The sequence below is a fragment of the Corapipo altera genome, unplaced genomic scaffold (genome assembly GCF_003945725.1).
Source record: "Corapipo altera isolate COAL_440 unplaced genomic scaffold, ASM394572v1 61, whole genome shotgun sequence".
Taxonomy (NCBI): Eukaryota; Metazoa; Chordata; class Aves; order Passeriformes; family Pipridae; genus Corapipo; species Corapipo altera.
In genome coordinates, this window is record NW_020884910.1 from 5,178,939 (window position 1) to 5,206,352 (window position 27,414).

At 48.0% G+C, this 27,414-nt stretch overlaps 1 protein-coding gene across 3 annotated transcripts in view; it reads right to left on the bottom strand.

The window, feature by feature from the left end:
- Positions 1-18,546: 18,546 nt before the first annotated feature.
- Positions 18,547-27,414, bottom strand: part of GPR156 (G protein-coupled receptor 156) — a 36,800-nt gene continuing 27,932 nt past the window's right edge. For all 3 annotated transcript variants that reach the window (XM_027653704.1, XM_027653705.1, XM_027653703.1), the window contains exons 7-11: positions 27,167-27,292; positions 26,629-26,724; positions 23,614-23,850; positions 21,304-21,462; positions 18,547-20,732 (exon numbers count right to left, since the gene is read on the bottom strand). In XM_027653704.1, the coding sequence (XP_027509505.1) occupies positions 19,548-20,732; positions 21,304-21,462; positions 23,614-23,850; positions 26,629-26,724; positions 27,167-27,292 (1,803 nt within the window). In that variant the 3' untranslated portion in view covers positions 18,547-19,547. The remainder of the gene's footprint in view (positions 20,733-21,303; positions 21,463-23,613; positions 23,851-26,628; positions 26,725-27,166; positions 27,293-27,414) is intronic.

Here is a 27,414-nt window from a genome sequence, read left to right on the forward strand (position 1 = left end):
CAGTGCGGCGCTGTGGTGGCGGTGGCTCCGGTGGCCACGCTGCTCATTGCGCCCGCACGGGCACCTGGCGGCGGCTCAGGCTGGGCACGCTGCACTGCGGGCGGCGACCGGCGGCGGCGACACAAGCCATGACGGCGGCGGAGGCTTCCCTGCTCGTCTTTCAGCCCGGCTTCAGAGCGCTGGCGGCGGCGGCGGTTGCTGCTGCTGCGGCGGCTGCTGCGGCTGCTGCTGCTTCCCGAGGCGCCCAAGGGACGTAGGACTCGCGCGCCCGGCTGAAGCCTCCCGCCGGGCCCCCCTCCCCGTTCCTGCCGATCGGTCCCTTTGTCCCCGCTGCTGCCTCCGCTGCGTGCCGGGCTCCCGCCGCTGCGCTCTGTGCGTGCGCCAAAGCCGCGCAGCCGCCCGTGGCTGCCGCCGCCCCACGCTGCGGAACGGCCGTAAGCGCCGTCTGTGAATACCCGGCCGAGCAGCCCCGGCGCGCCCGCGAGCCCCGGCCCGAGGCCCGCACGGAAACGCCCGAGCCCGCTCGGGACCAATCGTGGGGCCGTTACGGGAGTGCCCGTAACGGGTCGTGACCAATCACGGCGCCGCCGCGGGCGCGGCCGATGCTCCTCGAAGCGGGGCGGACAGCCAATGGGAGCGCGCCGCCGCCGCCCTAGCAGCGCGGCCGGGCGGCCAATGGCAGGGCGGGCTCCCTTCCGGCTATCGCAGGGCCAACCCGAGCGGGGCCGGGGCAGGACAGCCAATGAGCGACCGCGATGGCTCCGTCACACGTCTCTGGGACGGCTCCGAGCCGCAGCCCGGGGCGGAGCGCGGCCGCGGGCTGCCATTGGCTCCCGCGGCGGAGCGCGGCGATTGGCTTGCGGCGATGAGGCCGCCCGCCGCGGGCCAATGGCGGTGCGCGCGGGCGCGGCCGCTCCCGCCGGGGCACGGCCGCTCACCTCTGCGGGGGCCGGGGCAGCGCCGCGCATGCGCGGCCCGCAGCGCGAGCGGACACCGCCCCTCGGGCGCGACCTCGCGGGCAGGCCCGCCGGGAGCGCGCCTGGGGCAGCGCGGAGGGGGGCTCAGAGCGGCGGGAGTTGTGCCTAAAATCCGTCAGGCACCGAGGTGCCGGGGTCCTGCTTCGTCGAGCTGTGAAAGACAATGGCGCTGACGCGCACGGTGCTGTCGCAGAATCACAGAATGGGTTGGACCATCCAGTTCCAGCCCCCGCTCCATGGGCAGGGACACTTTCCACTAGACCACGTCGCTCCAAGCCTCATCCAGCCTGGCCTTGAACACTTCCAGGGACGGGGCATCCACACCTTCTTTGGGCAACCTGTTCTATTGCCTCACCACCCTCACAGTAAACTTCTTCCTAAGATCTAAACTAAACTTACTCGCTTGCAGTTTGAAGCCATTCCCCCTTGTCCTGTTGCTACACGCCCCTGTAGCAACAGGGGCTCTCCGTGTTTCCTGCGGGATCTCGAGTCACCCTTAGGCCTGTGGTGTGTCTGGGGGGGAACAGCCATGGACTTGGCACATGAATAGATGGCAATCCCTGGATTCTGCAAAAGCTGTGCCGAACGGGGGAAAGGAGATCGAGGCTCTCTTAGAAAGTTCTCCCAATTCAGCTGTTAACAGCGAAACCTCCTGTCAGCAAACACAGTTTGTATTGGAGCCACTAAACACCCTCATGACCAGGTCTTGCCGCCACCGTGGGTAGACTGAGCTTGGCCCTGGCCAGAGTTCCAGGCATGCCAAGTTCCAGGTTCTGGAAGACCTTGTACTTCTTCAGGGCTTCTCTGAAGTATCCCCGGGGGCACTAGTTCTCAGCCCTGGCAAAGCAGGCGCTGGAGAACTGCTGCATGCTGTGACCTCAGTAAAATTACTCAGCAGACCTCAGCAAAAATTGAGCACCACTTGCTTATGCCATTAAAAGAAAAAGTGCTCTTGCCAGAACAGTTTATACCACAAACAAAATAACTTGGGCTAGCAGAAGCATATTTTGCCAGTGTTGGAGACTAACTAAGAGCTGCTGTTTTCTCTTTTCAAGGCATCAAAATATTGCAAGATGTCCTTTTTTTCTAGCCCCCTTCTGAACACCATTGCTATGTGAGCAAACAAAGACCTGGCCAAAGGCAGCTAAAATTTATCCTTTATAAGAGCTGTTTTCCAAAGCAGAAAAAAAATCCCATCTCTCAAAATGGTCCTGTTCAGCATTTTACTTGCCCCAGGCTGCTTGGTTTTCTGGAAGCCTTTTTTCCTGCCTCCTAAATGACGAATGGTTTTACCTACTACAAAGACCATGAGATCATTTAAGGTTTGATTCTTCATGACCTACCTGTGCAGCTGGGAACCTGGCAGGTGAGAGTGGTGTTCCCTAACAAGGGCTAAAAGAGACGGTCTGAAGTCACTACATCAAAGTGGTACTGCAGCCACCCCAAGCCACCCTACTGTACTCATCATTCCAGCCCCCCCTCTGAGACACCGCTGTGTCAAACATTGCTGAGACACACTTTCAATAAACTACCAACAGTGAAAATTACATTTTCTCTCTTATTTGGTAGAGCTGTTCTTAAAAATTAGGGCTACAGATTGGGTTAGTTCCCTGAAGAGCATTCTTACATAAAAAAGACAAATATGCAACCAGGCAGTGGCCAGCTCTCTTCTACCTGAAATGCACCACCAGGCATTCCAGTCATGAGCTTGAAATTATTTTTTCTGGCCTTGAGCATCAAAACACTAACACAAGTCACATTTTCTTACTTTCTGACAAAGTTCTTTCAAACAACTACGTAAACAGCAGAACTGACTTAGAAGAGACAGCCGAGCTTTGTTTCTTAAAACAGTTGGCACTGAAAAACAGCAGGTGGGGAAGGGTGAGCTCTTTGCTTTTTAGCATTTGTTGTTACTCATAACAGTGGTAAATAAGAATCAGACCAATGCATAATTGATACTGATAGTGTCCATTTGAAAAATGTCCCTTAAAGCTTTGAAACGAGTCTACAACCTAATAATAAAAATGGGAAATCAACTTCACTCACTTACAGAGAACAAGGTTACTTCAGGAAAACAACTTTGTGCTCATCCTCCTGTCTAGTATAGCCCTTCCCTAAGATCATCCACTTTCCTCTTCAGTACCAAACCAATCAAAACCACAACTTGGTTACTGCTAATGACACTTTTCTGAATACCAAATCTATCCATCCATTTGGGGAATGCATATTACAAAAATCACAGCTGCAATATGTCGTATTAGGCAATCTTGGCCATATTTCCAAGTAATAATTAACCAGCCAAGTCTCCAAAGCCTGTCCATTCAAGTCATAGCATCTTCTCATCCACCAGGAAACCACACAAGTGTGCTTTAAAGGAGGATTATTATGTATTTGAAGGGATGAGAAACTATAAAGCATCTCCAATTTCTGTTAGTCTTTTCATAGATTGTTTCCTTAGCTAAGACTACTTGCAGAAAAACCCTAAACACACAATAAGGGTATCTGTTAAGCTTTCATCCTCAATTTCAAAAATGGACTGACTGACAATTAAAATCATTTTTGAGAGTCATGAATGAGCTGGTTGCTTTTTTAGACTGAAAGATTCTCTTTTGACAACATTGAAAAGTCCATATTTATTTTGTCCCCTTGGCTGATGAAATGACCTCTGTTTAGAATCTGCAAATATAAATAGAATTGACATTTTGATGATCAGTTTTCACAAGCTGTTAAAACCCAGCATCTCAGGCATTAATATTGTTCCAAATCTGGATGCATGGGGCACTTTTACAGCTGCCCTGTTTCTGTAACATCCAAGTTCCCAGGGAGGCTGCCTGAAAATGTGAAGTGTCTGATAGAAATTACTGAAGTGTTGTCTCTCTGTAATGCCATAAGGTGGCAGTGAATTGGAAAACTGGTACAATTTCTGGGTAGAACAAAGCTTTAAGGAGCTCAGTAGAAGAAGAGGGGAGGCTTTTTGTTTGTTTGTTTGGGCATTTTCATTTGTCTATTTACATTTCATAGACCCCCATAAACTTCAATCTGAATAGGTCTGCTCCAACATGAACCAATAGACATGTTCCTCCACAGGGAACTCCTGCTTTTTCTTTCTCCATTGCTTCCTTTTTGGATGATCAGTAGGAATATTTTCTGTTTGATTACCTTGCAGCTCTTGCTGGGTCATTCCACCAAAAGTCATGGCGACAGGGCTACCTCCTCTAGCCTGATAAGGATGCAATCATTCAAGGCTGTTTTGAATTTTACTGCACTAGTGAATCAAAACTATATTAATGAATCTACCAGTCTTGTATCTAATTCCTTAATATTGCCAGGGCAATTACCCACACAGCAATTTAGTGAGATATTGTAATGGCTTGTCCCTTGTTTGAGTGGCATGGGCAAACTCAATATTAATGGTTGAACTTTAACTTTGCTTTTTTTTTCCAGTGGAAAATCAGAGATTGTAACAGTAACAAATTTACTGAGTGCCCAGGCGTTAATGATTAAACAATAAATCCTGAAAAGTGGTTTTGATTTTTGTCCCAGAACAAAACCCAAAGGAATCTATGTTTAGAACGTACCAGTTGTATCCATGTTTCTGAGCAGGACAGAAGTTTTTAATCCAGAGAACCCAGTATTTTGCAATCATTTCCTGTCACAAAATATGTCATCACCAACAATTGCTTCAGAGGACAGCTGATGTTTTGCTGATCTGGATGTGCGTAGGTGCACCTAGGCCTTGCACGACTCCAGGTAAGTTTGCCAAAACTGATAAAGCCAAGTGGTCTCAACAGGTTAATGTAGCAGAAGTTACAGACAACTTCCGTATTCCAAATTTGCTGAGGAGTTGAATGAGCAGAGACACCAAATACAGGTTCATGGCAATATTGCGACACTTGAAAAACGTCAGTGACTCCGTAAGCAGGAAAATGCATCCTTCTGTGGAATTAAGTCCTCCTTGCTGTTGTTCCGCACAGGTTTAAGGTTGGTTCTATCCACTGGCTCTTGACAGAGGCATCAGGTTTCCCATTGTGCCAGGAGAACATCTTGTTCAGTTTGATGGTTTCCCTTGCCCCAGCATTTTTCTGACCACACCCTCTTCATAAATAACCCTGGAAAACCATGTTGTCCAGAGCCTGAGAAGCTCTGTCAATCTAATGAGCTTTTGACAAGACTTTTTCTTTCTGGAAAGCAAAATTTATGCCCACTTCCTTAGACATCTGAAAGGGTTCAAATTAGAGAAATTATTGGACTCTTCTGCGTGTATCATCTTGCTCACGTTAGATTCAGTCAAGCAGCCCAAGACTGACATCCATTTGCTCTCTCTGTACTACAGTATTGGTGGAAGGGCCCATGAGTGTCCCATGCTTACTATTACCTTGCCTCCCCAGTCAACTTCCAAACTGGCTGTTGAGGAGACTTTCAAAGAAAAGAGAGTGAAAGCCAACCTAACTCTTGAGGCCTTCAGTTCTTTCAAGAAAATCATGTAGGGCTAGGAAGCCTTAAGTGGAGCCCTGGGACTAGGACTACTCTTTAGCTGGATCTTGGTAGATGTATGGGAGACGCATGCCAGGGGAGGAGACCCAGGCTGGGTTTCCAAGTTGTCACAGTGACCTAGAAGTTGTACAGGGAGCCAGGCAAAACAGCTAACAAAGGAGATTTTTCTCCGCTTCCTCCTTCAGATAGCTGGGGGATGTTGCAGCAGGGTGATGAGGTTTATTGTGCCTTCTCACAAATGCAGGAAGAGGATTCACTAGTTCCTATTGAAATAGGTTTTGGAAAGAAAGCAATGCACATCGTGCAAGGTGCCAACAGAAGGAGAAAAGGCTGTTGGAAATAGACATTTACATCACCAAAGAAGCAAAGAACGCAGCAGTACGCCTGGTAAAGCCTGGCCGAGATGCTGTCCTCGCTGGAAGGCCTCCTTGCAGATGGAAATTACCATCCTTAACTGCAATGAAATGCTCTTGCTGCTGCAGCTGTTTTTACCCTGGCTGAAAATAATTCCATGGGTACAGGTCTCCCCAGGACAGCCAACTCTGTGAGGGAGGAAAAGGACGATAGTGGTTGGTGGGTTAGAGCAGGTCTTGATATCCACAAGGCAAACCATGGGGAGTATGGTATGTCTGCAGAGAGGGATGCAATACAAAGGCAGAGCAAAATGGCTGAATAGAGCTATGAAACCTTGGTTGTTCTACATACATCAGCTACAGCAGTGAGCTTGCACTGTTGTTGTATGTCCTGCCTATGAACTGGGGATCTTTAGTTTGCAGCCTGGAATTAAAGGCGGCGATTCTCCTCAGACAACCTGGGAGAAAATGCAAAGCTAATTATGAAGTGGCCAAAAATGTAACAGTATTTTCATTTTGTTCATTGAGTTTTTGCCAAGCACTCTAATTGATTTAATGATCCCTGTCCCTGGCTGCTCACTAATCACCATCACACACTACTTCCTTCATCTTTGGCTAGCAAATGGTTACTAATTGTTGCTGCATCTTGCATTGTACATCTGGTGTTGACAGCTGTCCTTGCCCTGAGATGGAGACACAGCTGTTTTTAAAAGGAGAGCTCTCTCCCAGATCTCTAAAACATCTGGGAAAATATGGCATTGAAACTGAATTATCCAATATAAAAAATTAGCAAATATGTGGACAGGCTAGAGGGTTTGCCAACACAAAGCTTAAAGGTAGGCACAGAAAACAACAGGAAAGACTCACCACTGTGTCTTTAAACATGAGTCCTGAGTGTTCCCATAAAGCATGCCTATTTCCCCTAATTCCCTGTAGACTGCTTGACATGGCAAAATCTTTTACACTCTGTATAAGAGAGCACACCTCCTAATTTGATCAGACTAACAACCCATGTTGCTTTTTCTTCAGCTTATTAGACATAATTCAAAAGCCTTTCTAAAAGGCAATATTCAGGATCAGGCAGCAAGATCTAACTGGCTGGAGACAAGAAACCAGTAGCATGAAAGCACCAAAAAGCCCTAGAAATCAATGGAAACAATTCCATTACTAAAAAAAATAAAACAACAAATCTTTTCCAGAATCTCATTTCCTCCTGAACATTTTGTGACCCGATTGTTGCTCAGAGCAACCTATTTTTTCCCCCCTCCCTGTTTATTTTGTGCATTTAGCAGCACTGAGCGTACAGTCCATTGTTTTGCTAATGGTCAGCAAAGCTTATCTCCTGATCGAGCCCAGCCGCTCACATGCTGTTCTGCAAGACTTGGATGAGCATTCCTCTCAGACCCTGCAGAGGCTACAAGCCAGCAGCCTGAGCAAGGCTGAACTTAACAGGCAACAATGAGTAGGCATGTAAGGACACAGAAAGGAAATGGGTGAGCTTAAACCAGGTTAGCGTGATTGGAGCAGCAGTCACTCCAAATGACCCCTAAGAAAAGAGCCTGAAAGCAAAAAAGGCCTGGTAGGATTAACAATGCCTTTTTATAAAGGAGTCATTTCAGGACATCTGACTTAAGGGAAGTGCCACATTTATGTATTTTTAATTGGACTGGATTTAAGCCATATCAAGCTGATGATGTCATTCTGAGTTCAAAAGGACATTCTCTTTGCCTCATAGCATGGGAGCAAGGGGACAATGCAATTAGCGGGAAAGGCGGCACTTTCAAAAGCAGTAGAAGGAAGTATTTTTGAATTAAGTAGTTATTGTATATCCCATGTATTTAAAGTAGAATTGTCTTCTAGTCACTGGAAGGTGACTTCTCCGGGAGATGATTCTAGTTCTCAAGTGGGGTTGCCCTTAAACTTCCCCTAAAGGAGTCTGTCTCTTCTCCACACCTGTGGGGGGACCCTAGAAAGACCTGCCTAGTAAGTGGGCCCTGGGGTAAGAAGCCTCCCACTAGGTGACAGGAAGACAGTTATATTTCTAACTGGACTCTGAAAGCCACTGATGCAGGATATCACCTACAGGCAAGAACCTGGATAATACTGGCGCCTGAAATAGGTAGTTCTGAACCCCATTTTTGGTAAAGGGTATGAAACATGCTATTTGAATTCAAATCACTATTTAAGTATGGACATATGGGAACATTTATAAAATGTTCTGAAACATCTTACCCTGATCACAATCAGGAGAAAGATATTGAACTAGAAACCAAGGGTTTAGCTGTTTGACAATCAAGGATCATCTCCTCAAAGTTCAAGAGTGGTTCATCCTGACAAGAAGAAAATCAAGCAAAAGTGGTAGAAGGCGTGCATGGATGAGCATGGACATCTTGAATAAATTCTGACATAAAAAGGAAATGTACAAAAGATGGAAACAGGGGAAGGTGACCCAGAAGGAAGCCTTACTGGTGAGAATGTCCTTCAACAATGCCAGGCCCCTGAGCAAGGGACCCAAAAGTGCTGAGGAAGCTGAATAATTTAATTCCGAAGCCATTCTTTGAAAGATCACAGTGATCAGGAGAGGTTCCTGAAACCTGGAAGAAAGCCAAATATCACTCCTATCTTCAATAAGGACAAGAAGGAGGATCTGGGAAATTACAGCCTGGTCAGCCTCACTTCAATCCCTAAAAAGACAATGGAGCAAAAAATCATGGAAACTATTTCCAAATGCATGAAGAACAAGGAGGGTATCAAGTGTAGTCAGCATGGGTTTATAAAGGGGAAATCCAGCCCAACCAATCTTTCACAGCACAAAAACTGGCTTGGTGAATGAGAGGAGAGCAACGATGTTGTTTGCACTGAGTTTAGTGTGAGGCTTTTGACACTGTCTCCCATAACATCCCCATAGACAACCTGACAAAGTACGGGTTACATAAGTGGACTGTGAGGTGGATCCCAAAATGGCTGAATGGCCGGGCCCAGAGTGTCATGGTCAGTGGCACAAAGTCCAGCTAGAGGCCAGTCACTAGTGGTATATCCTGTTACTAGGTCTTATACTGTTTAACATCTTCATTAATGAGCTGGATGATTCGGCAGAGTACACCTTTGGCAATTTTACAGATTACACAAAGCCGGGAGGAGCTGACACACCAGATGGTGTGCTGCCATCCAGAGCAACCTGGACAGGCTGGGGAATTGGTCAAAGAGGAATAGCATGAAGATGAACAAAGGGAAATGCAAAGTCCTGCACCTGGGGAAGAATAACCCCATGCTGTACAGGCTGGGGCCTCTGCAAAGGACGACCTGAGGGGTTCTGGAGGACATGAAGCTGGCCATGAGCCAGCAGTGTGCCCTTACAGAAAAGACAGACAGCAACATCCCAGGCTGCATCAGGAAAAGCATTGTCAGTAGGTCAAGAGATGTGATCTTTCCCTCTACCCAGCACTGGTAAGGCCACCTTTGCCCTGTTCTGGGCTCCCCAGTGCAAGAAAGAGAGAGACTTACTGGAGTGACTTCAGCAAAAGACCAAAAAGATGATTAAGGGTCTGCAGCATCTCTCATATGAGGGAAGACACAGAAAGCTGGGAATGTTCAGCCTAGAGAACAAAATGCTCGGGGGAATCTCACCAATGTGTATAAATATATGGTGGAAGGGAATGACGAGGAGGGAGATGGGTGCCTGCTGACAGATCAGGATGCAGTAAGCACTATTTAAAACACATGAAACTCTACCTGAATACCAGAAAACACCCTTTTTACTGTGAGGGTAACACCCTTTTTACTGTGGGGGTAGTCAAAGACTGGAGCAGGTTGCCCAGAGAAGTTGTGGAGGACAAGTTCAAGGCCAGGTTGGATGGAGCCTTGAGCAAGATGGTTTAGTGGGATGTGTCCCTGCCTGTGACAGTGGAGTTAGAACTAGATTATCTTTAAGGTTCCTTCCAACCTAAATCATTCTATCATTCTATCTCTGGAAATATACAAAACCCAACTGGACATGGTCCTGGGTAACTGGGTGTAGCTAAACTCCGTGAATAAGAGGATGTTGAACCAGATGATCTCCAGAGGTCCCTTCCATCCTCTGCTATCCTGTGACGATTCTGTCATCCACTACAGTAGTTCCTAGTATCCTGTATGCTCTCAGTTCTTAGATGTTTCACTGATTTTTCCCTGAGGTAATTATAGACATTACTTGTGTAATTAATTGCACCGAATGCATATACCTCAGAGGATGAGGTGGTTATGGAGAAACCTGAACTTAACAAAATAGTTAGAGGAACTGTCCGTAAAAAACATAAAGGATCTGGGAATCATCATTCTGTACACATGCTTTCAGCAAAATAAGCAAGGTCTGGGGAGATGGAAGCTGACAGAGTGCACAGGGCAGGGTCAGATGGGAAGTGGGAGATGAGTGACATGTTACAGCTGAATAAGGTGCAGAGGAACTTCAGTTTTATTTCCCAGTCTATGGGAACCAGTGCCACATGGTCTGGGCAGTTGGGGTGGTGGTGGTAAAATAAAAGCCCTAACAGTATATCAAAACAAAGTACCAAGCACGGACACATAAATCAGAAGCAGTATTTTCAAACTGTGCACCCAGAAAAGGGAGAAAACACAATTAATGACCATCCAGGAGAAGTCTGATTTATATGACCACCCAAGAACTCTGAAGCACAGGCAGCTCTCCAGGGCAGCAGTCCACAAGCTGAACCATGAGCCTGTCCTTTTTCCAGCTGCATTCCCAGTCTCCTCCACAGCATGGTCCCAGTATATTTTATGCACTAAGGCAGGATGCCATTAAGAAAAAAATATGTGATCATGTAATTAACGCCTGTCTCACAAAAAAAGATCAGAGAAACATTTGTCAAGAATCGTCTAGGAATAATTGTTTCTGCCTTGAGAGAAAGAGATGGACTGGAGTCCCCAGATGGCTCCTTGAGGTCCCTTCCAGGCCTCTTTTTCACAAAGTCATACATGCCAAAGTTAAGCCAAATTAAGTTTCCACACATTATTTTGATTTCAGCCTTCTGTAACTTCTGAATGCTTGATTTCAGAGCCATTTTGGCACAGATTACTGTTTTCTGTTTTTGAGGATCCTGGTCAGTTTGTTTTAAAGTCAACTCAGTAGGGATGCCATGATATGCACGTCCACAGGGTTCATTAACAACCTTGTAACAGACTCACCATGAAGACCTCTTCCAGGGATCAGGAGAGGCAATCCAAGTGACTGTCCCCACTCCAAGTAGTGAAAGTTAGGGTGGGATGTAGGAAGGGATGGCTGTGCTCCTAGCTAGCACCAGAGGCTTGTCTTTCAGATCCACATGCTGGCAGTAGGTGAGATGAGAGTCTAAGGACGCCTGGGTTCCCTTCCAAACTCTGGAGAGCAGTATGTGACACCAGGAGCTTTTTGCTTGTTTCCATCCATGTTCCGTCCAACCCTATTTTTTTCCAGCCCCTTGAAAACAAACAGCTTCTTTGCTATCTCCTCTGCTCCCTGCCCCACTGTTGTCAAGTCTCTCCTCTCCCCACCCTTGCCTCCATTAATTGCATCCCACCTTGAGTCATGCCCATACCCTGCCTCTGTCCCCCTGTCAGCCACCTGGCTTGTCCTGCTATCACACATTTTTTTCACTTCTGCTCTTTCCCCTACTCCCTCACATTTTTTGCCCAACAGCTGCTTTCAAACCCTGAATCCTTGATGGCTTAATCCTTCTGTCTATCCTTATCCCTGTTCACTCAGAAAATTATGCTCCCCATCTTCCTGCCTCTGCCCCAGTCACACTGCCTTCCCCTCTTACACCACCTCATCCCCCAGCCATTCCAGCCCCAGTCACAGGTTTTTCAAACAGATTTACCACTTTTCTCCCACAACTGGATTTCACAACCACTTCTTCTGCCATGCTGCTTCACTGCCAGCGTGGTAATGATCACCCTAATGAGGCAAACCCCACTTTGCTCTCAGCTCAGTGCACTCTCTCTCAGTGGTGAGGCAAGGACTGGCAGGTGGGGTGGGCTTGGTCACCACCTATGCACAGCCCAGGTGCAGGGTGCTCCAGCAGACTCAGCTGGGGTGGACTTTCCAGGGATGATTTGGGGATGGTTGTTTTCCACAAAGTGCTAATAAGCTTCCACAGACCTGGTTTGTGATTTGTGGTTTGTGATTTTTCAAAGTCATAAAGCATGATCCAGTTTGGATGGCTTTTGTCAAGACCCATTGAAACTGGATTTCCAGTTTGTATGGTGTGGGGGAGATGAAGTGTCTCAGACAAAAAACTAAGACATGGTTGAAATGGGACAAATGCATTTTTGTTAACCTTCTTCTTGGAAATGTCCTGAATCACTTTCATTTTAACTTTTCAGCACTCTCAGCATGAAAATTTTGGTAAATGCTCAAGCTTTAAGAAAATTATAAGCAAGTGAATCCAAGATATTTTTATAGGAAATGCTGTGCAGCCTTTAAATGCAGGGGATATTGTGCATCCCTGTGCATAGGAATGTTAATTGTTAGATAATGCAATCATAATCTATTTCACTTCCTTTCACCTTTGTTTTTCTCATTCCTATTCTCACCAATTATCAAAATCTGCTAATTGCTGCATACTCTGGGCCTCTAACATTTTACTCTTCATTAGAGACCTTTTTGCTGCAGGATAAACTCCTTGTTATCTGGAACATCCCCTGAATTAATTTATTGCATTGGTTACTGCTGAGTCATAAAAATAGTGGTATTATACTGGGGACTTAAGTCATAGGCAGTGTTAAAGGAGCAATCTGCTTGAGCATCTGAATTAATCTGAGCAACATCCTTCTTAGCAGGGTGTCATGAACTTCTCTTTCACTGATCGCATTGTTTTACAAAGATGATATTCAGGTTTATTAAAGTAATTTCTGTTATTCTGGGCTTGAGCACGCTTGCTGAGTTGCTGAAAAAAGCCACAAGGTTTGTGTTAGAGGTGGAAATCGCTGTGCTCTTTCCCACAGACACAGACATCAGCAGAACAGCTCTTGCTGCCTGAATGGCATGAGCAAATCCATGTCTTATACCTGTTTTGGTCAGACCAGCATTTCTTTTGTGCTCTACAGGTAGGTTATAAACTTGCAAAACCAATGAGACAGTGGAAATTTCCCTGTAATGAAAGCATGTCTCTCAACACTTCCAGGCATGTTGCGGCAGAACAAAGCTGTGACCTGTTCTTTCATCTGCCACCCTAAGGGTAGGAAGATCTTTAGAAGTCAATGTTTCATTTATGACTGTGCATTAGAATAGCCTAAACTGGTCACAGAGGGAAATTATTTTACGATAATCCTGTAAAAGGAGAGACGAAATCTCTGTTGCTCAGCTGTTGGCTGCACAGAGCTTGGCACCGGTCTTGAAACCTGATGAATAATGTTAGAAACTATATTGTTCCTAGATTTCCAGCTGTACCAGAAGGTAGGTGGTCAGCGCAAAACCTACCTTACCTCCTGCTGCTGCTGTAAGATTGATGCTGTCTGGATCAGGGGGAGTATAGCCCAATTCTGCAGTATAAATAGGCCCCTGCTGTGTCCAGCATAGAGGCTTCCTTATAGGACTGTGGCCCCCATGCAGCCCAGGGTCTGAATGCGTGGCAGGGCACTCATTTTTCCCAGTGGAAAGCTGCAAGAGGATTTTTTTTTATTTAAGTGCTTTACCAGAAGTATCTCACATGCTTGTGGGGTTGTTCCTAATGCTGTCATTATCTAGAAAAATCTTTGCTTAGTGGTAGAAATCTCATACTTGCTTCAGCAGATGCTTAGATTGCTGATGGGGAGCAGGGTTCTTGTCTCTCTCTAATCAATTGTCAAATTCCAATTATTCCAAACAGTGGGATGATCCTGAGAAAGTGGGATGTTTTCCCTCTGTGTGAGGGCACACACACCTGCATGAACATGCAGAGAAGTATTCAATTCACTAAAACCAGCTGTTGTGAACAAACCACCCACATACAGCAACTACAGATTATTCAACAGCAGAAACATTGGTCTCCACTGTTGATACCCCAGATTGCTTTCTGAACTCCTTTTCCACCTTCTCCAGCCTTACTCACTTTTTCAAGAGGGCATTTGGGATTCTCACTGATGTCTAAGACCTGCTATCTGAGGAAGTTAACCAGGGCCCATCTGGGAGCATCTGCTCTTGTTTTCCTGTTTTTTGATGGGTCAACTGGTCTCTTAGGCCCTCCTGGTGAAGCACTCAGAGCCAGTTTTGCAAACATACAGTGAAGAAGCCTTGATGCAGCTCAGGGAGGTGGTCTTGTGTTCACTTGAATGACAGGTACCAGTGAGAGACAGAAGAGACCATGGTTTTTCTCTCTGAGATGAGCATAACAGTCATTAGAAGAGACAAGGCTTTTGACTCCCAAGTTTTGTCTTCAAGTAATTTAGACCCTGTGTCATCCTTGGGTACACTTTGTTGTTGTTGGGTTTGTCTGCTTTAAAGGCTTAATTCAGATGCCCTCAAGCAGCTGTGGCCAAAGGCAGTGAGGCCTGGGAGCTTTTTTCCATCAGAAGGTGGTATTTAGCCCAGGGTTTTGTATTGTGGCACAGCAGGTACCTAGTAATGCTGGGCTTCCAGGAACAGGGGAGTCTGCCTCCCCCACTGACTGCAGCAGGCTCCTATCAGGTATTAGGAGAACTAGGAAAAAGACCTCACCATCGGAGAGCTGTGAAGAACAGATTGCAGAAGCAGGAGAGCACTAAATGCGGTTTTGTTACTGGCATGAAAAAGGCTGTAATAGCGAGGAAATTAAAAACTAATCTTGCCAAAGTGTAATTCACCCTCAAATGAAAGATTCACCTGTCAGAGGAAAGGAAGTCTTTATCTACCACCTATATTTGAGGACTGTTCCAAAAAACCCAACTAAAACCCAGCTGCTTTCAAACAAGGGCTTGAATTTGCTGTAATCATGTACAGAGTATCCCACTGTTCATGGATCTGCCTAGCACTGCTGTAAATTCAAGGTGCGATTGCATCAGCTAATATTATTCCTGCCGTTCTCTTTGGTTCGAAATATCACCCGACTCATTTGGGTTAGATACGAGATGTAATTGCCTGGAAACCAGCACACAATTCCAGAAGGGTGCCTTGCTCATTATATTCACCTTGTCCAATAAAACATCCATGCTATTCCTGTGTTGGATCATGTCATCAGGACACTGCAGAGGGTGGGCTTTCATTTTCCCTTCCTGTGAACTCCTTGAGAGGTACCAGGGGCTTTCTACGGAACTCAGGTCATTATGGATTTTCTAAGCCATGGGAAGCTCCGAGAAGTAAAAGCTCTTCAGGGTTTCCACACTCGCCAGGCACAGATGCACCTCTCAGCAATTGCAGGAGGTGTGTTGAAAAGTAACATGGATGGTCAGGCCTTCTTCTGTGAGTATATTAAAATACTGATGGTAAATCTAGCACCCAATGGGTGCTGGGAACCCCAGGGACATTGCAGACTTGCAGAGAAAATTTCAGCTTCCTGATGACCTACAGGAATTTTGCCTGCTTCTGGCCTGCCTTTCTGATGTCCTGACTACCAGTGACTATTTCTTCTCATGTGCTCTCTTTTCCCAGGTGAGCGTGATCCTGTCCCAGCATCTTGCCAAACACTTGCCAGACTCCTCTGCTGCTGGAAGCATGGAGCAGTATATACAGCCATCCTCACATGGCTGCAAAGGCAAACCAGGGCTCTCCCTCCCTGCAGACTGAAAGAGGAGTAGGTATGAGCTGCTAGAGGGAACTAAAAACAGAGAGTCTCTTCTCCAAGTAGACCAGGGATCCTGGGAAGAAAATGCCACATTCTTCATCGGCATGTAAGAGAGTAGGCTGGGAGAACGGGAAGGAAGAACAGCTACTAACTAGAAGACAGCACTGGCATGAGAACAAGTAGACAAAAATAGGCTATGAAAAAATGTGGGCTGCAAATGAGAAACAATCTTTCTGTGAAAGTGAGGTTCTGGAATAACCTGCCAAGAAAATTCCCAATGACTCTTAAGATGGACTGTGATAAATTAACAAGAGAGACTTTATGACTCAGTGCTTGTCACTGCTGGGAAATATGACGACTAGGAGATCCCCTCTAGCCCCACATTCCTATTGGTATGATAACAGAGGAATCTGTGTAGGGTGCAATAAATGCTGAATCACAGAGTGCTTTATCTAGCTGCCTGGCGGGACAAAGTCCTTCACACCCGTCCTGTCTTCAAGAACCTCCAGGAAAAAAAAAAAAAAACCACAACAAATCAAAGCCCCCCTCCAAAAAAAAAACCAAAAAACCAAAACCAAAACCAACGAAAAACCAAAACCACCAACCTTATGTAAATGATTGTGCTCTGACAGCACAAAGCATACAGCTACCAATGCCTGAGTTAGAAGAAAACCAGCTGAGCTACAGGCTCCTCTACACAGGGGAAGGGTGGTAGTGTGGGTATGAAAGCAAGAAGCCTCACTGTAAACAGAGAGGTACACACTCCAAGGTGAATGTGCTCCAGCAGCTTCAATATACTATTTCAATGTGGGAAAGAAACTCAGTACTTGGAACCATGTGGTGCTATCCCATGCACTTGCTCAGCCAAGTGTGTGCAGGGATCATGTCCACAGGGCATGACCATGTAATGTAGCGGAAAGTTCCCGCAGTTAACATCAACTGCTAAAACATCCACAGTTCTCCCACTATCCCAGGATACACAATTCTTTAGATGGTGTTTTCTTTCCTGTCTCCTAGGAGTTCCCCAAGGATGAGATCACTTTCTGCAGGACAAGGCCAGCAATCAGGATGCAGCTCACACTGATGCCTCACAACTGGATATTTACAGCATTGCCACTCTGGCTTTGAGAGCAGACCTTGGGGTAACAGCAGCAGCTGCAGTTTCGGTAGTACATAACTAGAAGTAGAGGCCAAGCAGAAGACAGCCATGAAAAACTGGGTAAGGTAAGAAATAGGCCCCGTTTCTGGGCTCAGGAGAGTAACACTGCTCAGGAGGAGAGCACTTCTCCACAGCCCTCATGGCTGTTGGACTTGAGGAAGAGTTTTCTGAGGCTTCTTCCAGACCTGTGGAGGTCATACAGATGTGGGTGCTTCCTCACCTTCTCAAAACCTGCAGCACAGGCTACTTGAAGCCATTGGGCCCCTGTCTGCTGCTCCCCACTGCGTCACAGGAACATACCTGCACAGATGTGGCATCACTGTACAGCCACTGTCTCCATGGCTTGCACAGTCTGGTTACTCTGGGCCAAGGACACCTGAGAGTTTTCCCTCTTGCAGTACTTTCAAACACACATTATTTCTAATAACTACCCCTGGTATCAAAGCTCAGAGCAAGAGGTTCCCACAGATCCCAGCTTCTAACACCAACACAAGGCAGTGGGGAAACTTCCACACCAACAGTCAGTACTCTTGTCTCAGAGAGCCTGGCTTAACCCCTCTCTGCCATAGCTAACAAAGTGCTTTTTTTTTTTTTTTTTTTTTTTAAACCAGGCAGCTCAATCACAATCAAGACCAATGTTGTTATTTCCTAAACAGCGGCAAGCTGACAGGGGAACAGAGGCAGACTGAGCAATGGCAGGTGGTTGTGGCACAAGAGCCTCAAGGCTTCCTGCCTTCCTGGCTCTTGCCAAGCTCCAGCAAGCAGGCACACAGAGACATCTCATACCAGCTGTGACTTGTCCCTTCCTAAACAGCCAAGAGCAAGGAAAGGACCCAAAACTTAAAACAGGATTTGAGGTGTGGCCTCATCAGTGCCAAACACAGGAAGATGATCGCTGCCCTAGTCCTGCTGGCCCGCACTATTTGTGATAGTGGACACTCTTGGCATCCACATGCCATGCAGTTTTCAGGTGGTGGCTGCAAGACACCACACAGAAAAGCAATTGCCTCAAATTCCAGTGATGAGTTTCCAAATAACCCATAGGTTCAAAGTTCTGCAGAGAGTTTTTTCTGCATTCATTTGTGGATTTTAAGTTAATTTTTATATCAGCCGCTTCCAGGTGGGGTCATGGTTGATCATCTCCTTTGACCTTGCTGCAGTATTTCCCAGCCCCAGAGCAAAGTGCTGTTCTAAATATGCTTGGGCGGTGGGGAAAAGTGGTTTTGCCCCACAGTTAATAGGGTCCCCGGAGCATCCCTGTCCCACCCATTGTCCCAGCGTGGGGATGCCGTGGGATGCACCGCGTGGGGCACTTGGTGTATGCCGGCGTACCCGGTGTGGCACCAGCAGCACCTACTGCGAGCGCTGCAGAACTGCAGGCGGATGGGAGGCGACGGGGACAGAGCTCCCGAGTCCCAGTGCAGGGAGCCCCCGGGTTCCCGGGTTTGCCCCGGCCAATGCATTTCACAGCGACGCCAGAGCCGTAAGTGCTCAGACAGCCGTAAAAGAAACCGAAAAAAAATGGTTTCTATTAGCAAAGAGTGACCAAAAAAAAAAGGATTACCTTCTGTCTAGAGTGTTTACATTTTTAGAAGCAAAGAGGGGCTATGGGAATATTGTTTCTCATAAGACTATTGGATTTGGTGATGTGTCCTTGATGCAAGCTTGGAAAACCGCAGAGATAACAGGGGGGAAAAAAGGTGACACTGGTGAAGGGACACAGAGGTGAGGGATTTCACCATTGTAATGGCTAATAGAGAGGGCAGTGCTAACATGCTTTGTTCAGAACTGGGATAGCGATTTCTCTGAAACCTGCCCTTTTAACAAAGTCTTTCTCCAGAGGGTTTTTATTGCACTGAGTGTCAGGTCTCAGCGTCCTAAACTCCTGTGGAGGCAACGATTTGCTGAAATGCTGTCACAAATATCCCCCAAAAGGCATGCACACTGGATTTACTGTTCTTGGTATTTCTATGATAAAAATTAAACAGAGCATATTAATTTAAACAAACCTTATTCCAACTACATCATCCATACAAAGACATACAGAAGGACACAAGCCCCAGAAAACAAGGTAAAAAAAGAAAAACCTTTCCACATCTTCCTTTACAACTGTTAGCTTACCTTTCTCTTCAGCTCTGACCTGAGTCTCACCTATGACCATGCACCTGAACGATACAAAATGTAAAGACACCTCCTGGGACATCACCTTTGGACTCAATTTTCTCACTCACGTGCTACAAAAACCGCACCAAAATCCAAAAGGTTCCTGTACAAACCCCACCCCAAGGTCTTTGCTTTGCCCAAGAGCAACACGCCCCAGGTGAGTGGCAGCCTGCAACTGCTTCTGCACCTGGCTGGGTGTGATGCCAGTGGGAGGCTCTCTATCAGCAGCCTCGGGGGAAGGAAGGAGTCCTCTCTCTGTACCTATGCTGTGTGCAAGAAGCCATGTGTGTTCATGCTGCTCCCTGCCAGTGCAAATCACCCAGTTCTCACAGGGAAAGCCCTCTGAGGTGATGAAGTGTGGGCTCTCACAGGCCACCCAGCCCCAGTCTTTCCACTGCCAGCACCAGGAACGACAGAAGTGCCAAGTGTCTCTGCCCAGAGCAGCCAGGACAAAAGCACAGCCACCTCCCTGAGTGCTTCCAACCCACTCTCAGCCAAACTCAGTCTGCAGTCATGGCTGATCAGGCTGGAGCTGACACTGCAACCCAGAACGAGGCAAGGTTTATTCCTGATCCCCAGATTCCAGAAAAAGGTACATCCCCCAGAATGACGTGCAGCTTCAGCATTGCTGAAAACATGCAGTGTTTCAGGGGTGGGAGGGCACTTGCTCCTGGGGCAGGGGTGCTCCCAGTCACACAAAGGTAGGTTTCAGATCGTCTTTGAAGTTCACCACAGGCTGGGGCCCACTGTGGTGCTCTGCCTGGTGGTCCATGCAGTCACTGGGCTCTGTGTCCGTGTCCGTGCTGCTGCTGTCCAGGGAGCCACGTGGGCTCTGGAAGCAGACCTCGCAGCAGGGCCGGTGGCAGCCATGAAACATCTCCTCAGAGCTGCTGCTGCTGCTGGAGTCAGAGTCTGGGTAGTAGTACAGTGAGCGCAGGGAAGGCTCAGCAGGTCCCCTTGGGGTGCCCTGCCACCGCCACTGCTCCTGCGGGATGCACGATGAAGCACCCTGGGACTCTGGCCATCCTAGCCACCCCTCTGGCTGAAGGCAGACCTCCCTAGGGATGGCTGGAGAGGATGGTGCTGGGGGGTGAAGGAACCCTCTGCCAGCTATCTCCCCTTCCCTTTCCAGGGACATGTGTGCTGACTCCCCATGGATCCAGTTGCCCACTTCCTTCACCCTGTGGTTGGCACGAGGGGATACATGTCCAGGGAAGTGGGTGGAGGCAGGGGGCAAAGGGACTCTCCGATGGTGCCTCGCCAGGTAGGGGCTGAGGGGTGTGTGGATGCCTGGGTAGCCGTCCTGGCCCCCCCAAATTTCTCCCTGGTCGCCTGGGGTGCCCCGGCTGCCAAGTGGGGGTCCTGCAGGTAAGGCCGGGCTGTAGTTTTTGCCATCCAGGCTTAGCTCTTGCAAGATTTCCCACAGCTTCTCACTGTTTACATAGCTGACTTTGGGGGATGACTCCCAGGCTACACCACCTGAGTTGGCCTGGCCTGGCAGCTGCTCCGGAGGCTGCCCCTGCTCTGCAGGTGTCCCACACTCCTGGACGTCTTTCAGGCCACGTTCAGTGCTGCCCCCTGCGTTAAAAAGCAGCACCTTAGAGCAAACAGGCTCATGGGTTGCGTTTTCCTGGAGGGCCTGAGGATTGCTGCAAAGAGGCGGTGTAGGCAGCGAGCAGGGAGGCTGCCACCCATCCCTCTCTGGATCCGGGGGGCAGCGGTCCCCTGGTGCATCCCCATGCCCCCCTGAGCTCCAGGTGCTGGGAGCTGCGGGCAAGGCACGGGGATTGCAGCCGCTCTCCGCAGACATCAGCCTCATCAGCTTCTCCTTGGCGCTGCTCACTTGCTCCTGCAGGCTTTCAATCACGGCGTTTTTCTGTGTCAGACAAATAAGCCTGTCAGGCACGGGGCAGGCAGAGGGTATGAAAACACTGCCAGCTTGGAAACTGGCATTGCTAGAAAACAAATCGCCCCTCTCTGCATGGCAAGAGCCACACTGGCAGCCTGTGTGACCTCATCCTCCCCTGAAGGCCTCCAGATGGGAGTGCGGGAAGGGGGTCACTGGGGCAGGCAGCTCTCCAAGCTGGGGTGCTTCCACTATGCAGTGCAGGTGAGAGAACAGTAGGCTGGGGGCTTTTCTGAAACAGAGCATCTGCCCTCTAAACTAACCAGGTTTGACCAGGCTGTGGCAACCAGGCTCTCCTGCACTTCTCCATACAGATCTTTTTTTTAAACCCTCCAGATTATGCCTAAATTTTGGTGCTTTGGAGTGCAGAGTGATGTGACAAAACAAAGCAGCTCTTCCCGTCAGGAAGAAAGAGGCTGGTGAGGGATCGCCAGTGTGGATGGGGGTGTAAAAAAGGGCTTCCCACCCTGCAAAGCCTTCAGCCCACAAAAAGGAAGGAGAGAAGCTGGTGTGGTTGAGGGGGCCTGGCAGAGCCCTGTACCTCGGTGAGCAGCCGCTTCATGGAGTTCTTCTCCCCTATCAGCTGGTAGAGCTGCTCCTCGCTGTACACCGAGCGGCAGCTCCTGCTTGGGCTGGTGAAATATTTTGCCATGTGGCTCACAGTTTGGCTTTCTTCTTCAAAGGCTTTCCACTGCTTGAGCTAGGGAGTAGAAGAGGATGTTATCTGCAGAGCCCCTGCCAACACAGCGGGAGGCAGGCACAGCTCAAGCGCGAAGGAGACAAAGGGACTTGAGAGGGGGAGACAAAGGCAGGGTGTGACAGGAGAGCAGAGACCAGTGGCAAGAGATGGCTGAGCGAGGGGCTGCAGTGACACTTGGAGCCTCCCACCCATCTGAGCCCTACCCTGTGTCTGGCTCCAGCTTTTAATGCAGGAGGCAGTGCCTGTCTGCACTGAAACCTCTAAGCACGCTGTAAAAGCCCCCTCCCTCTTCTCCCCCCTCCTGACTCTGTGACAGACAAAGACAGTGTCACGCATGCCCCCTTATCCCTGAATCACTGGTGACAGGCTGAAAACCAGTAATGCTTAGTACCTATTTTCTCATCTAGTGTCTACATGGAAGCCTTGTGCAGCCCAGCTCCAGCTGCTTATTGATCTCAGATGAGCAATAGAAAAGCAAGCCCATTAGGAAAAACAAGGTAATGAATTAAAAGATCCAAGTTAAATAAAATGTTCAAGGGCCCCAGGCTCCCACAGAAAAATGGTACAGGCAGAGTGCAAGTACAGTTCATCAGCTCCTCTGCCCTCAGTCTGAGAGACCTGGCACTTGGCAAAGCATCGCCAGCAGGTTTGGTGCTTGTCAGAGGGAGATTGGATCCTTGCTCCCAAAGGCTGCTCATCTAAGGGGTTGGGACTCTGCAGTTACACTGCCTCAACTGAGGTAGGAAGGGACCTCTGGAAATCATCTAGTCCAAACACCCTGCTCAAGCAAGGTCAGATGGAGCAACCTGCCTAGGACTGTGTCCAACCGGGCCTCGATTATCTCCAAGTATGGACGTCTCTAGGCAATGTGCTTCAGTGCTTTACAACTTTCACAGAAAAAAACAACCTTTTTCTTATGTTTAAATAGAATTTCCTGTGTTTTATTTTGTGCCCATTGTCCCCTGTCGTGTCAGTGGACACCACTGAGAAGAGCCTGACTCCCCCTTCCCTACTCCACCCCCCTTTGGTATTTATATACATTGCTGAGATCCCCTGAGCCCTCCCTTGCACAGATGTGTTCTTTCTTCAGCTTCACCTCTTCCTCCCTTTCTCACCTCATGTCCTTGAGCCCAAACATCCCTTCAGACATTCAACTGAGTAAACAACTGTTTCCTCTCCCTGTAACAATGGGAGCATTATTCCCAATAACATGGTGGCCAGGCACACTAGGCTGCTCCTCGAGGACATGGGAAGCAGAAGAGCCTCACCTCACCCCAAAAGGCTTCCTCACTCGTGGCAAAGCTGAGCTTCCTTCTCTAAAAGCACAAAGGAGGACAGCCTCCCCTGGGGATCACCAGCAGCAGAAAAGTCTCTGAGCCTGGCAAGGCCATCTGGATGGCCTGAGCCCAGCTCCATCCCTGCCATGGACAGAAACTTTCTGTGGGAGTGGGCATGTGAGGTATGAGGAGAGGACAAGCGCATGAAGAACAGATCCCACCACCCACATGGGAGGACAAAACCAGCGACTGCCTCGCCTCCACCTGTGCTCTCTGCATGGCTGCCACCTGTGGCACACTGCTGCAGGAAGGTTCTGAGCAGCAGCTCTTCAACACACCTGCACTCCTTGGAAACCTTCCAGGACTTAAAAGGGGCCTACAAGAAAGCTGGAGATGGACTTTTTACAAGGACACATAGGGATAGGACAAGGGAGAATGCCTTTAAACTGAAAGAGGGTAGGTTTAAATTAGATAAAAGGGAGAAATTCTCCACTATGAGAGTGGTGACATACTGGAACAGGTTGCCCAAGGAAGTTGTGGATCTCCCATCCATGGAAGTGTTCAAGGCTAGGCTGGAGGGGGCTTTGAGTAATGTGGTCTAGTGGAAGGTTCCCTGCATATAACAGGGGTGTTGTAGCTACATGATCTTTAAGGTCCCTTCCAGCGCAAACCATTCTGTGATTCTGTGATACTCCAGGAATTTGCTTGGGGAAGCAGAGCCATGGGGGGGCTTGGAAGATGAGCTGTGCAGGTGAGCCCAAACATTTGGGGAAAAAAGCAGGAAAGTAAGTGCTTTGGCCCACAAGGCTGCTGTTGTTAAACTCTGAAAATGTGCCTGTTTCCAGCCAAGTGACAGGACAGAGGTGGAAGATACCTGTGGGACAAAGATGAAGCAGTTGATCGTGGTTGTACACACAAAAATTCCTCCAGAGGTAAAACCAAACAGCAAGTTGTGCCAAGTACGGAAGAAACGATGAACTAAGCAGATAGTGCCAGCAGCCAGGAAAACAAGGTTGACCCCAACGATGAGTGTCAAGGACTGGTTGACTGGTGAGGAGCTGACACTGTCGGTCAGACCGGCCAAGTAGGTCCCGTACAGCAGGAGAATACTCTGGAAGCAGAAAAAAGAGGTTTCCAGAGTGTGGAAAATTACAGCCTGATGGTGTCAACCCCCACTTCAAACCAAGCCTGGTGAGCTCAGATACACTCAGTGCAATCCTAATTAATGCTCTTTGATCTATAATGCAGACCTTGAGTGCGCGCTGGTGATGCCGCAGCAAACGCCTGGCACACTGCTGGGGGCCAGAAGTGGGGCTGGGGAGAAAGGGCAGGAGGGAAGGTGCCAGTCGGCACCAGGAGTCCCAACCAAGCTGTGTGAGATGAAGGTCAGGTCAGCAGGTGATGCCACAGAGCAGGGGATGGCCAAGAGAGATAAGACACAAAACCTGCCCCTTGGGCAGCCTGGAGCAGGAGAAGCAAAGACAGACAGACAGACAGACAAACAGGAGACAGAGGTCCCTGCAGGGATGCAACAGTGGGGTGCCGTCGAGGAGCAATGACATACCTCTAAAGGAGCAGGAAGGATGTTCAGAAGGACATTCAGAAGAAAAAGGCAAGAAGAAATGGAGGTTTAGACTGGAGGAAAGAGGATGTACTTGTTGCCTCTTTAAATAGCAATCCAGGAAACTACCAGGTGCAATTCTTCTCCCTTCCCTTTGCTGTTTCCTGACTTCAGCAGAAGGGAAAGGCACTAGAGAAGTGCTCTGTACACAGAGGAACTGCCCCCCCCCCCCCCGAGCAGATCAGTTGTTTCAGAGCAGGCTGCCTCACCACACTGGCCCTCAAGTGTCCCCTAAATGTATCTTTCCAAGATAGTTTAGTCTTTTTCAAGATTAAACTATCCAGCAGGATGAACCCTTCCTTCTCCAGGGGACACTGGCAGGAAACACCAAGTATCTTTTGCCCACCTCCATAATGCAGGCTATGGTCTGCCTTCAGGATCATTCCGAAATAGTATCTAACAAAATCCCAGCACCTGCAACAGCCCAGAATACAGAGAATATGATTTAAACTATTCCTGTGCTACCTAGTAAGTGTAACTGTGTCTGCCTTAGTTTACTAAGAGTCATTGTTACTTGGGCATCAAGAAGTGCTTTGTGACCTGAGTGCAGATGTTTTTTAGACTCTTCTGGACCCCTCTGTGCTGTGGCTGCTTGATGATCATGATGACCACTGCCAGGGTTAAGGTCTGGAGGGACAAGGGCAAGAGAGGTTCATGTCCACAGTCTTTGGTGAGACTTGCAACTTCAGAGCACCACAAATTCTCAAGGCGGGGTTGTAATAGTGAGACCTGCCTCACTGGGAACTAGGCCGACACCTGACTCTGCCTTGTAGAATGTGAATTGGATCATAACCATGTCCACCATGGGGCACCTCCAAATGGCCCAAAGGCAAGTCAGCTTCTAATCCCTGAGCAAGAAAATAATCAGCACCAAAGTCCCATTTAAATTCATACAGTCTATCTGGGACACAGACAACAACACTGCCATCTAGTAAACTAGGACTTTCAGTAAGCACAGGACTAAGTGGTTTGTTTGTTTATTTTAATCTTGAGCAGGGAATTTTGCTCCTAATTCCAGGCATGTCCTTGGCAAATCATTTCTGTTCATTGCTCTGTTCCAGTAAAACCAGGATAATACACTGAGTGGCTTCCCAAAGGGCTGAGCACATTAATGCTGTGGATGCTAAGAATTGCTATGTATGCACACATTAGTGTAAATCCAAATTAACTCCAGAGAAAGTACTAAGGAAATAGCTCCACAACCCCCAGCAGGCAGAAGGGGACAGGGTCAGATACAACACAACACTAAAAAATATTACTTGGGACAGATAGTGGGGATGTTTTATTTCAGAAAGCATTTTGTAGGAACTGTAGGCGAAGACATTACTTGTCTAAACCATAACAAAAACTGCAGACGAAATCAGAGGTGGAGACACAGCACTGAAAACCCAGAGAATACCTACATTCAATACCAAAGGACTTCTAAGGACAGGCTACACTAATGTCTTTGAAATGAAGTGTAGAGAGGAGGACTTGGCTGTGTTGTAAGGTCCCTTTCTGCTCTTTTTCCTACAATTTTGGGTAGATGGTCAGTGAGTATTACATTACAGTGAATCACAAAGGAACTGCCGGTACTGCACAGAGATGAAGCCATTACTGAAGAAAGGCTGTGATCTCACAAGCTTCATCAACATCAGCTTTCTGAAATGTGTCCAGCTTCTGCCATACCAGAGACACATGAGACCACAGATAATTACAGCAGTAATTACAACTACATAGTTACATCGGTATAACTAACACTTCTGGAATAAGAATGGCCATGTGCAGAGCTCCACCAGTGAAAGTCCACCCCAGTGGTATAATTAAGTCGATAAACATCCTGTAAAGGCAGGGAGCAAACACTTGTCATCAGCACCTCCTTGGTTTGGAGTCAGAGGACTCAGGGACTGAGCCACATGGTGCACCACTGCACTGGACAGCCTTCTGAGGCTTTATAGAAAGAGTGCGCTTTAGAGAACAGCAAGACATGAGTTTTAAGAAGTGAGATAGATGAGGCACAGGGGGTTGCAGGGAGGGAAATAGAGAGACTGTATGTGCACTGTGTACAAAAAAGAGGTAGTGAGGCAGGGAAAAAGTGGTTTACAGGGCTTTTACCCTTTCTAAGATGGGACGGACTGGAAATAGGAGGGCTTTTGAGATGAACAGGAGTAGCTGGAATCTGCAACAGGCCTGTAGCTTGGGAGAGCAGCGAAAAAACAAATGCTGCTAAACAGTTTACGTTGTAAGACAGAGAGTTATAATTCAAGAATCAATCGAGAGGTTACCTACCTTAAACCCTAAAATGAGAACGAGCCAAAGATCAGAATAGAGCGATGCACAGGACTGCACCCGGCTCATGGAGCAGGTCATGCCTTTCTCTGTCACCTAGAAAGCAAGGGAAAGACTGAAGTGAAGGCTGCAGACTGAGAGGCAGACACATCTAAGCTGGTCTTCTCTGCAAATGTCTAAAAGGATAGGCCAAAGCTGGTGCTACCAGGGGCAGAAGGTTAAAGCAAGGAAGATTTTGGCATTCTGCTGCCAACAGGGCTGGTTAAACATTTCTCTAAAGCATAATGCAGGTGCCATGGACCTCTCCCTGTGTCACCCATGTGATCTGCACAGAACTGGAAATTTTGCAGTGGACCCTCACCTCTGTAACAGACTGAACAAAAACCCAACCCAGAGTGACCAGAAGTTTTTCTGACTTGTTTTTCTTTCCATTGTTTTTCAAACAGCATCTCCAAATGCCTGGCCATCCACCAACTTTGTCCACAGAGTTCAGACAGAACATGGCAAAACCCTCCACCACCCCTCCTCATCCCCTTACCCGCAGTGAGACACCGAGGCTTCGGAAGCACTGGACTGGATCGGCAAATACCCACGTCAAGAGCAACACAGCATCTGCCAGCACCAATGCTGCCACCATCGCCAGCAACTGGAGGTCTTTGATAATCTGCAAACACACAAGAAGTAAAAGGTACTCTGGGGAGCAAATGGACACCAATGACCTCCATCCCCTTGGGTCCCTTTCTAGTTGTTTCTTTCAAGCAACATGTCTATCCTACTACTTCCCCC